Source organism: Agrilus planipennis, unplaced genomic scaffold (genome assembly GCF_000699045.2).
Source record: "Agrilus planipennis isolate EAB-ADULT unplaced genomic scaffold, Apla_2.0 scaffold56, whole genome shotgun sequence".
NCBI classification, from domain to species: Eukaryota; Metazoa; Arthropoda; class Insecta; order Coleoptera; family Buprestidae; genus Agrilus; species Agrilus planipennis.
The window spans coordinates 668599-681942 of NW_020438870.1; the positions used below are offsets into that span (position 1 = coordinate 668599).

A 13344-nucleotide genomic window follows, 5' to 3' on the forward strand; every position below is an offset into this window, starting at 1 on the left:
CTGGTGGGAATGAAACACTAAAAAGTTTTTTTTTCCTTACAAGTTCGTATTTAAAAAATTGTTCAGTCAAATTTGAAAGAATTTAAAACTGACAAACCAAAAAAAAATTTGCTAAATTCTTTGAATCACTAAGTACACCTAAGCCTAACAATAATTAAGGAAATGTTATTTAAAACCTTTAATTGAAAACATTTTATATTTTTTAATTAATTTTTCATTTCATAAATTGGTATGAATTAATACTGTAGATGTACAATTTATAAATTCAAATTCACGGTTTTTGAAATAATACTCGCCAATATGAAGCTTCAACTTATTTCTAAATTTTAGTCTTTCAGATTTTTCCTTCTCATATACCTGAAGAAGTCATCGAACGGCGAAAGAGTTGCAGTTATGTATTCACATATTTATAAACATTTTCTTTTCAAATTCTAATGCCCTTTGTTCCTTATAAATATTTAATTAAATAATAGCGTTTGAAGAAATATTATTTCACATTTTTTATCTAAAACTGAGTCTAATACATTATACCATCTCTATTACACTAATATGGTAGTTTAATTTCTATACCGTTAGAGCAATTAGTCATTATATTTTTAACCAGACTTCGTAAAAAGTGCAGGATGTTTACGTCTAACGAAATTTATTTAACCACTTTTTTTAATGTGCTAAGTCTGAGAAAAGTATAAAAATAACTTTTTAGTAATAGCGAGACAGCCGTTACAGATTGCGAATATTTATCAAAACATTCCAAAAAAAAATAAAATTTGATTAATACTTATTTATAACTTATTAGCGACATTGATAACGGAAGATTGTGATGTGTAAGATGTTGATTGGTAACAAGCTCTGGGCACCTTAGGTTATAAATAATTATGTCGAGTAATAAAAACGGAACTAAAAACAAATGAGATAAAAAGTGGTCATCTTTAAATATCGAACTAAATTCTTTAGTAAATGAGTGCGCCATCTGGAAGGCTAATCAATTCATGTAGCGCTAACAGTAACACTATTGATTTATTGCGGTTACAAGAAATATAAACTCTGTAGACATTCGTTGTCATTCAAAAGCGGTTTATAGTAGGGTGTCATGAATAAATGAACGCTGAAATTTCATAAAATAAGGAAAGTTGCAAAATATCAGCTAATGATGTCAAAAAACATTGAAAGGAACTGAACTATTTGATTTAAAAACGAACAGATAGACACATAAGTGATCCTATAAAGTATCCGCTTTTCATTCGGATGCACGGAAACCTAACCCGAGAACTAGGTTAACATTGTAGTTAAAAAAAACATGTTCTTCCATATTTACATTCAAACTGCAAATGTAAAATATTTTCAAGCGGGTGGAGGTGGAGGATCACTTGAACAAAACCCGATAACCTAACCTAACCTAACCTACCCTATTGATAAAGATATTTAAATAATGTTTTATATACTTTCTCAATATTTTTCTGTATTTTTCATTAGTTTTACCTTTGCATATTGTTTAAGAATGACTATATAAATATTTACATGCCTAGAAATGTATAAAAATTTGCATATTTATTAACTTTGAACCCCCACAACTTTTTATGGGGGTGAGACCGCCACGAACTTTTTATGGTACAGTGGTGGGGGAGATCTCCTCTTTCGATCACCCTAACCCCTCACCCCTGATGGGGGTGGGGGCCATAATCTAGACCTTTACCGTAAATTTGTACGCATAATATTGGTTTGTTGAAAGATTTACCACATTATGTTCAGACCATAGACTTCTTATTAATTTCTCTGTAATCTATAAGTAAAGAACTATTTTCTGTATTTTTTTCACAATTTTAGGTTGAATGGTTTCGGAGATAAGGGGGGCATGATGGTAAATTGTCGTCAATTTTCTTAAATAACATTAAAACTATGATATGTTACACGATACAGTTTGCAAAACTTTTTCTTTAATTTCCTATTCGCCCCCCAAAAATGACCCCCGCTATCGTTATGCATCTGTGTTTGGCTCGTAGAAATTTATATGTGAAGCTTCATAAGCTTCAATCTTCAAATCTGCATCCACCATATTTTTCGGATTTGGCTTTGTCTGATTTCAACTTCTTATTTCACCTTAAGACAACTTTCAAGAATAATAGTACCAAAGTACCACCGACGTGTGATAAACGAAAACGGAAATAATTAAAGAAAATTTGTAGTTGTTTATGAATTTAATAAACATGTAAATTAACAATAAATAATTATTTAATTGAATCTTTATTTTCTTTTCAATAAAACGTCTAGTTTTTGTCCAGTGGATTGTGTTGTATGAATAGAAAGATTATAAAGTTGTGGACGAAAACTGGAACCTACATCAAATATTATGTTGTGTCGGTTTTTTGACCAATTTTTTTTTGCACGACTGACTAAACTCTACAATATAAAAATTTTGCTTATTCCTATTACAAACGATAAGAACAATTTTGGTGGAAAACCTCATCTATTTTCGCCAAGGATTCAACTGGCTTGAAAAACGTAGAATTGTCAAAACAATTATTAATTTCGGAAAAATTTAGGAAAAATTGTGGATATCAGAAATGTATCGACCATTGTTTTAGAAATTCATTATAATTATGGATCCAAAAAGATAATAATTTTAAAGTTGTCTATTTATGTACAGTTTTTACATATACTGAACTGTGCAAGCTGATGGTTATGCTTTACATTTAGCTATAATTTTTTTATTATATGTTTTTATTATTTCACAATTTTCTATTGTCAAGATAGTGGTCGAAAACCGGCTTGTACCTGGACAACAATTAGCTTTTGTTGACGAAAATTGACAAAAATCCCTTGGCTTCAATATTGTTTATAAAAAAACAGACAATACAAGTAATTAACTTACTGATAAATAACAAATTATATGTGATAGGTATACTAGCAATAAATTAAGTTATAATTTACTGATAATTCATTATTAGAACAAATTTTTTTCGCATCTCAAAACTGTGAATCAATGGACGAAAACTGGCGTAATGAGACTGCCCGAGATAAAAATGTTCAGTCTCTCAGAGTCTCTGAAAGCGAGAGTCGAGTCTCCGTCTCTCATCGAGTCTCTCTGGTGTTGCTGAGAGAGACTGTCAAAAAAACTGTTTAGCGTCTCTGAACGAGAGACTCGAGTCGCTCATAGAGAGATCCTCATTTCGTATCCAGTCTCTGAACGAGAGACTCGAATCTCTGAACGAGAGACTAGAGTCGCTCATAGAGAGATCCTCATTTCGTATCCAGTCTCTGAACGAGAGACTGAAATCTCTCAATAAGTGGTGTCTCGATTGACATGGTTAAAATTTTCTAAGTTCAACATATTTCGGAGATCCCAGTCTTTCTACGAGAGACTCGAGTCTCTCAATTTTTCAGTTTTATTCATTCAGTCTCTCTGTGAGAGACTCGAATCTCTGAATTAACAATTTTATCATTCGAGTCTCTCATACAGAGACTGTGAGAGATCAATAAAAACACCTAGGCAATAACTGAGAGACTGTGAGAGACGCTGAAAGACTCTAAGAGACTGGAGAGAGACTGAAAATTTTTGACTAGGGTGTATACCAAATCTAAAATCCTTACTTCTTTTGGTTCACTATTAAATTCTAATAAAGGATTTAGATAAATCACTCTACATGATAACACATAAAAATCCAAAAATATAATCCATTTCAAGTTTTCAAACGTTTTACTTATGTATGTCAAATTTTAAGTTCCTGTGTTTTATTTAGTTGTCCCACAGAACTCCTTGTGATTTTCATGTACCCTATCGTTGCATGTACCTATAGTTGGATACGTTTTAAAGCAAGTTTGCGAGTTCACATACCGAACCTTTTCCGAACGATCTTTAAATGGGAAAAAACAGAAACGTATTGTCTTAAGCCAATATTTGCACGTATATCATGGGTACATTAGACATAACAAAACAGTTCAAACCTGTACTTATACCATGTAGCACGTTTTTTATTTAATCACTTAAGCACACACAGTGGTTTTGATGCTATTTGTTTAACTCATATTACACCTCTTCTTCTATTTGCTAGTTCGTCAATGACTATAAAATCCGTTAATGGATGTAATAATTTGTAATTCGTAAAGTTTGCACACATACACATATACATACACGTTATTAACAATCATTTTTCGATAATGTGTGACATTTATGCTCCAAGTCTAGTACAATATATATATTTGTACGTTATAACTCACTTTTTTATTTACCGATTACAAAACTTCTCCTATCTAAAAATAAAACAATAGTAAAACGGAGTATTACTGTTGACAAAAACTGTTCACACTTTCCGTTATGTTTGAAATTCCTGTTCAAATATTCGGGTAAATTACAATTCTACTGAAGAACACGATTAGGATTGTGATGCGCCTCGATATATATCGGGACTGTCTACGTTATTAAGCTCTCTGTTCCTGCGTCGTCGCTACAAAAAGACTAAAATATCCCGATTAGAATAAAGAAAATCTGCCTTTATTGGCTTGCAAACCAAAATGCAAATAAAAAAAACCTGAAAATATTTTTTCCATAAAAAGCAACCAAAAAGGGATGAAATGTTACATAATCTTCAATCGATGTTTCGCCTTTTTCACCTAAGGCTTTCTCAAGTTAGATTACTTGGTTAATTATAATTACTTCAGAAGGAGACATCAAAAATCACAAATATTAAATTTTCGGTGATTATACAAGAAATTNAAGGGTTTTCGTTTTTAATCCTTTCTACTATCTTCCCCAATGATAATAGTAATATTTTTTCCATAAAAAGCAACCAAAAAGGGATGAAATGTTACATAATCTTCAATCGATGTTTCGCCTTTTTCACCTAAGGCTTTCTCAAGTTAGATTACTTGGTTAATTATAATTACTTCAGAAGGAGACATCAAAAATCACAAATATTAAATTTTCGGTGATTATACAAGAAATTTTCAATGTCTCCGTCTGAAGTAATTATAATTAACCAAGTAATCTAACTTGAGAAAGCCTTAGGTGAAAAAGGCGAAACATCGATTGAAGATTATGTAACATTTCATCCCTTTTTGGTTGCTTTTTATGGAAAAAATATTACTATTATCATTGGGGAAGATAGTAGAAAGGATTAAAAACGAAAACCCTTCACTTGAAACAACGACTTTGATTTCCGAATTTGAAGAAGAGACCGATTTTATAACATAGCTTTTGACTATCTGAAAAAGTGATCACTTTCCTTTGATGAATTGCTCGAATGGATGACACTATTTGAAATCACAGAATTAGGCTCCTAGCTTAGTAACGGTGTGGAAATGGAGCGAGCATCTTAGGAACTTTGTAGAAGCTACATCTGCATTGAAAGATTAATTCTATGGAAGGGAAATGGAAATAAACAATCCTACAATTAAATACCAATACGTAAAATTTGTTTGTTATTTGTTTGTAATCCTTGCCCACAATACCATGTAGTGAAAAGAGTCTTTTCGTTAATATTGAATGTTAGGCCAGTGGTCTGATGAACAAAATCGCCTGTTCCTAGAGACTATGGAGTCGATTTTGCAGTGTCAAGTTATCGATCTTCTGAAATCTTAAAATCATTATCATCATAAGGCCGTCAGTCCTAAGACTGGTTGGACATGCAACTTCACTCTTTCTTATCCTGAGCTAGTCTTCGCATTTCCCAAAAACTAGAACAAGCCATCTCTTTAACTACTTGCGAACAGTAATCTAATCTAGGTCTACTTCTACCCCTCCTAACTCCCGTTTCAGTCACTAATATGTCTGACTAAACCTTCATGCCTGAGAAGGTGTCCCACTAACTTATCTTACCTATTTCTTATTGACTTCCATAAAGTCCTCTGTTCTCCTATTCTTTCTAATACCTCTTCATTTCTAACCTTCTCTATCCACGATATCCTCATCATTCACCTGTAACATCACTTTCGAATTATTCTATCCTAAATTTTTTTATGAACATAATCCTACAACGTCCTGACTAGACCCTAGCCAAATATGGCAACCCTAAACATAATTAACTTTACTGAGCCTACTTGATTGGAACTCATAGTTCACAGTACTCGCCACCGTTAGAGAAGACAATCTTATAGGTAATCATTCTTAAGTATTGTAAGTAGTACGTGACTTTTGATAAGTCATGACGAAGCGCTATTATTTAGGGTTGTTTTCGCAAGTGGTTTTCAAATACTTATCCGTCCGCATAATTATCCATACTATTATCTTTATTATAAAAAAAGTCAGACACTAGTTACAGGAAAAGGACGAAGAGTTCAAGGAGGAAGATGGGAGTTTGGGCGCCAGTCAGATGCAGTAGCAAACTGGAGCACACTAATTCGCCCGAAATACCAAAGGAAACCTACATTTAAAACACTGAATAAGGTATAATTCAACAAATTACTATGTGATGTTTCATGTGGTATAGTTTACGATGAAAGAAGAACTATTAAATGCATTTCAAGAATTTATTGTTATCTTCATGATAATCAACCCGAAGACTGGTTGAACACGTACTTCCCTCCATATTTCTAACGATTTGCGAATAGTAATCTAATCTAGGTCTACCTCTATCCCTTTTAACTCCTGCTTCTAATTCTAATATGTCTAGCTAACTATTCATACTTGAGAATGCGTCCTACGAATCTATCTTGCCTATCACTTCAGAACCCTGCAAATAAATTATGAGGGATTACAGTTAAAGCATTATAAGTGGCTGAAATAATAAGCCAAAAAAGATGAATCAAAAAAGTAAAAACGTTATCAAGATTTTCAGGCTTCCACAGTTACGGCCTACGTACTTATATGTCATTTTGAGTATTTCCAATTTCGTCTTCGATTCTGTCACTGGAACAGTGCCACGAATCATTTCGAGATTGTCTGTTTTCTCAAAATATAAATTGATATATGTAAGAACCTCTCATTTGATAGCACCCAAGGCCATATAAACACGATATTCGCAAAATTCTCATCTGACAGAGCCATTTTGCTCAAAAATTTACTGAGACCATAGTCATGCACGCATTTGTAATGAACATAGAATGTCATGATCGTTAATCGTAAGATCAAACGAACTTACCTTAAGTGATGTTCGATCTTGATTATATGAAGGCCTCGTCGAAATAAATAAACGTGTATTGTAGTACCTCCGCCACTGGCTAAATATTCACAACTTTAAAGAAACTACTATGACTCCCTTCCACTCTTTATCGCGTCCGTTGCCTCAGTTTTATTTTAAAGAGTTGTTGCAACAATATTAGGGATTACATAAAATGGGTCTGGGTTGGGACTTTATTTATTTCGACGAGGCCTTCATATAATCAAGATCGAACATCACTTAAGGTAAGTTCGTTTGATCTTACGATTATATTCGGCCTCGTCTCATAAATAAACGTGTATTGTAGCTGTTTAAAGTAGTTGCAACAAAAAATTACTTAAACATATATTATATGAAGATATGTTTTATTTAATTGAAAAAACAAAAACCAATGGTACAAAAGTATAAGGTAAATATATATCTATATGTATATAAATGAAAACCAACTAACTATAAGGCTATTGATACATAATCATAATAGGTAACTCAAGTACATGTGCATGTCTAAATTTAATAAACAGACGCTGATAATATTGTGTTAGCAAACTTTTTATTGTCTATTATAGGCCTATTGTAGAAATTTGCAAATGATCTTGAATTTTGGGTCCAGCCTGCAGCAAGTCTAATAGAGTCAAAGCTTACGCCATTCTTAGCTGCCGCTGACGTTGCTGCATGACGTGTACTGTGCGCCTTAAAGGTGTTTATGTCAATTCCACTTTTTCTTAAGACATTTTTTATCCATCTAGCAAGAGTGTGCGATGTTGCTTTTCGAAAGGGTCTTTTATGTGTGATAATTAAGAAATCGCAAGGACCCCTCAAATCCTTCGTTTCATCTAAGTATTGTAGCAATGTTGTGGCTACACAAACTGTGGGATCCAGATGATACATAGGCAAGACTAAAAATGGTTGAGTTCTTTTGAGAGATGTTGTTTTTATTCTATGAGGAATTTTTATCTCGATCCGATCAGGGTGGATTAATATGTTACTAATTTCAATGAGACTTAATGTTTGAATACGCTGCCCTGTAGCAAGTGCTAAAAGAGTAACTAATTTTTCTGAAAGGAATTCAAGAGTAATAGGATTACTGGCAAGAGATCTAAAGTAATCAACCACTATGCCAGGGTCCCATGTATTTTCATATCTGGGTAACGGCTGTCTTAAACTAAAGACGCCTCGGAAGAATCTCTTGATCCTAAAGTCTTGTGCCAGGTTCGGACCCGCTATCTGTGCTAGCGCCGATCTGTAGCTATTAAGTGAACCATAAGAAGCACCCTTTTTAAACTGATCCGTTAAAAATTGTAAAACACGTGGGATTTTTATAGAAAATACGTTAATATTGTTTTTAGTGCAGAACTCCCACCACAACCTTAAGCCGCAAGAATATTGCTTTAAGGTATTTTGTGTTATTGATAGCAGGCATATCTCCAAAGAATCCTGTGGTACTTCCCCTAATGAGAGGGCTTTCCTGATAATTTCCCTGCTACCAGGGAAAGAGTCTCCCATAAGGGGTGTGGAATTCTGTTGAAAGAGAGCAAAAATTTTTTAGGTTTGAAAATGATAGGTTCTTCAATAAGTAACGATTGAAATACTGGGAACCATGGTTGGGAGGTCCAGAGGGGTACGACTACCACTCCTTCAGCTTCATCTGTCATGACCTTTCGTAACATTCGTAAGATCAATGCAAAAGGCGGAAACGCATAGAAATTAAGATTTTTCCAATTAACAGTGAATGCATCCACCGCAAATGCCTCTGGATCTCTTACCCAAGAAAAAAACTTTTGACATTTTTTATTTATCCTGCTAGCAAAAAAATCGACCGATAATTTTCCAAACACTGTCTCAATTTCTTGAAAAGCGTCAACCGATAAACTCCATTCTGTTTCTCTATGTTGTTGACGCGACGCGATATCAGCGTCTCTATTGACTTTGGTGTTGATATAACTAGCTAAAATGTATATATTGTTCTTCACAATAATTCCAAATTCTAGATGTAATTTCCTGTAGATGTTTAAAACGGACACTTCCCGTTTTATTTATACAGGCTACGGCTGTGGTATTGTCTAATCGACAAAGAATATTGCGACGATGGTTCCTAGAAACCTTGAAAACCGTCTAATTGTGCATTCAGATATTTTTAATAGGCGTTTTAGTATTTTAAGTATTCGTTCCCGTTTGTCGTCTGGGAGAGAGATCGACATGGTATTTGAATCATAAATAAACCCTAAGAAAGCAAAACTGTTACTAGGTAATAAGTTACACTTCTCATAATTTATTAGGAACCCTAGATAGTTAAGTAAATTTATAGTTAATTTTACGTTATGCATGCATTCATCAAAAGATTGGCCTAGGATTAGAAAGTCGTCCAAGTAAACTACCAAAATAACATTTTTCTCTCTCAGGAATTTTATAACAGGTTTTAGGATCTTTGTAAAGATTTGAGGGGCACAATTTAACCCAAAGGGTAAACAATTGTACTCATACAGTGTGCCTTTAAAGGTAAATCGCAAAAATTTTCTGTGAGATAACCGTATGGGTAATAAATAATACGCATCTTTAAGGTCAACTGTACACATGAAGCTATCTTTAGATATGAGTCTCGAAACAACCTTGTTATCTTCGATCTTAAAATGTTTAGTCTCTACAAACTCATTCAATTTTTTGAGGTTTAAGATTAGACGATGTGAACCATTCGGCTTACTTACAGTAAAAACTTTTGAAACAAACTGGGTTTTGCAGTATTTTGCCACAGAAATTGCACCTAGCTGTAATAACTGCTTTAATAAATCCCCTATAATTAGACTTTCCCTGTACGACCAATTATTTTCTATTGGTTTTTTTAATTGTCTTGGTTTCTTATAAAATGGAATACTAATTCCTCTAATATGTGATAATATTTTATTGGACGCAGGAATTTTTCTCCATCTATTTGAAAAATTTCTTAAACGCCCACAGGACTCACTGACCTGTGTGTCTAGTACGGATACTGACGACTTCGCTGATTGGTCTTGTTGTCCATCTTTCTTCCCTGAAATTGTCGAGTTTTTCTGTGTGTCAAGTTCACCGGAGCCTGATTGGACTGTCCACTGCTCTTGGCTCCATACTTTCGAGCAGGTGGACTCCTGAAGTTTCCCTGACTTCTGGAAGTTGAAGCTTTTGCTAATATCTGAGTAGAAGGTCGTACAAGTCTTTTCTGGACCCTTAATTGTTGTCCTGATTTTTCTAGCTCCTTTAGTGACTTGATCCTGCTATCTAAGTCAGATCCGAAGAGGAACTCCGTAATTGGAGTGTCTGTTAAAATGCCTTTAAGGTCTTTATTAAGGTTGATTGCTATCAGTTCCCTGCGGGATACTGATTCCGAATGACATATATTAGTCAATATTCTACCTGCATCACTAAGCAGGTGTATGTACTTTTTATTATCAGGGGTTGAGTTTTCTAAGAGACTGGTTAAGGCTACACCTATTGCGGTTAAACTGGCCCCCAATTGCTGTTGCAGATCAGACAACCGCACATCCCTTCTTAAAACTGATTCAGAGGAAGCAAGTTTTACTTCCGGGTTAATGCGTGGTGGGCACAACAGCACGCAATTACTTGGAGGCAAGTATTTTGCTGATAATTTTTTACAGGTCTCCTCACTGAGACCAGACGCTAAAATGTGTGACCAACGGGAGGCAATATCCGCATGTATTGGACCCCCAAAGACCGTTTCCGGTTTTTCATCATTCCCCAGAAGGGAAAGAATTTCATCCTGCAACTTTGGTGCTTCCTTAAGTATTTCAGTAGAATTGTCTGAAAAAACAAAATTGGAAGAGATTGACCATTGATCTCTAAGTATCTACATTATGTAAGGAAGAAACACTTGCTTCCCAAATAAGTAGAAGATCTGTTGTCACAAACAGAAAACATAAGCTAAGTTTTGTTCCCGATGTCCCAATCGGAAGTTATGCATTTAATTCCGTTATCACAAACGGAGGCATCTCTTTCCGATGTCCCAATCGGAAGTTATGCGTTTAATTCCGTTATCACAAACGGAGAGAGAGAAAAAACTCTCTTGGTTTTATTTGTCTGTAACCCAAGCAGACAATCTTTGGAATGTTTCCCTCAAAACATTCATTTCCTTAAGAAAAATAAAAAGCCCTTACCAGGTAAACTAGAACTGACAACGGTAGCAACACCGCTGGGTCCACTCTCTTGGACGTTGCTACGATTTGGTGTGGTACGGTCGCTCACACCGTCTCTGTGTCTATAAATAGCATCAAAAGACTCCGCTTCGGGTAACTCTGACAACGCAGCACTGTGAGCTGACATTTGCGAAGAAAGCGACGATGGCGAGGAGCTGTAGCGTCTCTTTCTTGCACAAACATTTTCGCTGCCTCCTTCTCCCTCGCTCGAACTGTCTGATGATAGAACTCGAACTCGACCCGTAACTCGGCGTTCCGCCATGTTTTTATGGCGTTTTTCCATTTTTTCCAGTCTGAACTCGAGTCTTTAGAATTTTAAAAACTCCATGCTGATCCTTAGAACTATTCGGACTCCTTTTCCTTTTGGTGATTTTTCGAGGCATAATGTCAACGTTTAGCAAACGTTTTCGTAAACGGACGCGACCAACGTGTGAATACTTTCGCACAAAAACGAAGACTGAGGCAACGGACGCGATAAAGAGTGGAAGGGAGTCATAGTAGTTTCTTTAAAGTTGTGAATATTTAGCCAGTGGCGGAGGTACTACAATACACGTTTATTTATTTCGACGAGGCCTTCATATAATCAAGATCGAACATCACTTAAGGTAAGTTCGTTTGATCTTACGATTAACGATCATGACATTCTATGTTCATTACAAATGCGTGCATGACTATGGTCTCAGTAAATTTTTGAGCAAAATGGCTCTGTCAGATGAGAATTTTGCGAATATCGTGTTTATATGGCCTTGGGTGCTATCAAATGAGAGGTTCTTACATATATCAATTTATATTTTGAGAAAACAGACAATCTCGAAATGATTCGTGGCACTGTTCCAGTGACAGAATCGAAGACGAAATTGGAAATACTCAAAATGACATATAAGTACGTAGGCCGTAACTGTGGAAGCCTGAAAATCTTGATAACGTTTTTACTTTTTTGATTCATCTTTTTTGGCTTATTATTTCAGCCACTTATAATGCTTTAACTGTAATCCCTCATAATTTATTTGCAGGGTTCTGAAGTGATAGGCAAGATAGATTCGTAGGACGCATTCTCAAGTATGAATAGTTAGCTAGACATATTAGAATTAGAAGCAGGAGTTAAAAGGGATAGAGGTAGACCTAGATTAGATTACTATTCGCAAATCGTTAGAAATATGGAGGGAAGTACGTGTTCAACCAGTCTTCGGGTTGATTATCATGAAGATAACAATAAATTCTTGAAATGCATTTAATAGTTCTTCTTTCATCGTAAACTATACCACATGAAACATCACATAGTAATTTGTTGAATTATACCTTATTCAGTGTTTTAAATGTAGGTTTCCTTTGGTATTTCGGGCGAATTAGTGTGCTCCAGTTTGCTACTGCATCTGACTGGCGCCCAAACTCCCATCTTCCTCCTTGAACTCTTCGTCCTTTTCCTGTAACTAGTGTCTGACTTTTTTTATAATAAAGATAATAGTATGGATAATTATGCGGACGGATAAGTATTTGAAAACCACTTGCGAAAACAACCCTAAATAATAGCGCTTCGTCATGACTTATCAAAAGTCACGTACTACTTACAATACTTAAGAATGATTACCTATAAGATTGTCTTCTCTAACGGTGGCGAGTACTGTGAACTATGAGTTCCAATCAAGTAGGCTCAGTAAAGTTAATTATGTTTAGGGTTGCCATATTTGGCTAGGGTCTAGTCAGGACGTTGTAGGATTATGTTCATAAAAAAATTTAGGATAGAATAATTCGAAAGTGATGTTACAGGTGAATGATGAGGATATCGTGGATAGAGAAGGTTAGAAATGAAGAGGTATTAGAAAGAATAGGAGAACAGAGGACTTTATGGAAGTCAATAAGAAATAGGTAAGATAAGTTAGTGGGACACCTTCTCAGGCATGAAGGTTTAGTCAGACATATTAGTGACTGAAACGGGAGTTAGGAGGGGTAGAAGTAGACCTAGATTAGATTACTGTTCGCAAGTAGTTAAAGAGATGGCTTGTTCTAGTTTTTGGGAAATGCGAAGACTAGCTCAGGATAAGAAAGAGTGAAGTTGCATGTCCAACCAGTCT

At 34.9% G+C, this 13344-nt stretch overlaps 1 protein-coding gene across 2 annotated transcripts; it reads right to left on the bottom strand.

Moving 5' to 3' along the window:
* Window positions 1-7821: 7821 nt before the first annotated feature.
* LOC112905193 lies at window positions 7822-11575 on the bottom strand. 2 transcript variants are annotated; one of them, XM_025977141.1, is made up of 3 exons: window positions 11234-11575; window positions 10055-10880; window positions 7822-8609 (listed from the first exon to the last, which is right to left on the bottom strand). In XM_025977141.1, exons 1-2 carry the CDS (start codon window positions 11553-11555, stop codon window positions 10063-10065), a joined length of 1140 nt encoding a protein of 379 aa, XP_025832926.1. In that variant the 5' UTR covers window positions 11556-11575; the 3' UTR covers window positions 7822-8609; window positions 10055-10062. The 2 variants fall into 2 exon arrangements, with proteins under 2 accessions (XP_025832926.1, XP_025832923.1); XM_025977138.1 differs by having other exon boundaries at window positions 7822-10880.
* Window positions 11576-13344: the final 1769 nt, after the last annotated feature.

What these genes read in the sequence shown, in the direction of transcription:
- LOC112905193 (XM_025977141.1), bottom strand. Translation starts at nt 11,555, where the DNA reads ATGGAAAAACGCCATAAAAACATGGCGGAACGCCGAGTTACGGGTCGA. An exon ending in TGTCAGTTCTAGTTTACCTG is followed by an intron (nt 10,881 to 11,233) that starts GTAAGGGCTTTT and finishes TTGTTTTTTCAG; the next exon opens with ACAATTCTACTGAAATACTT.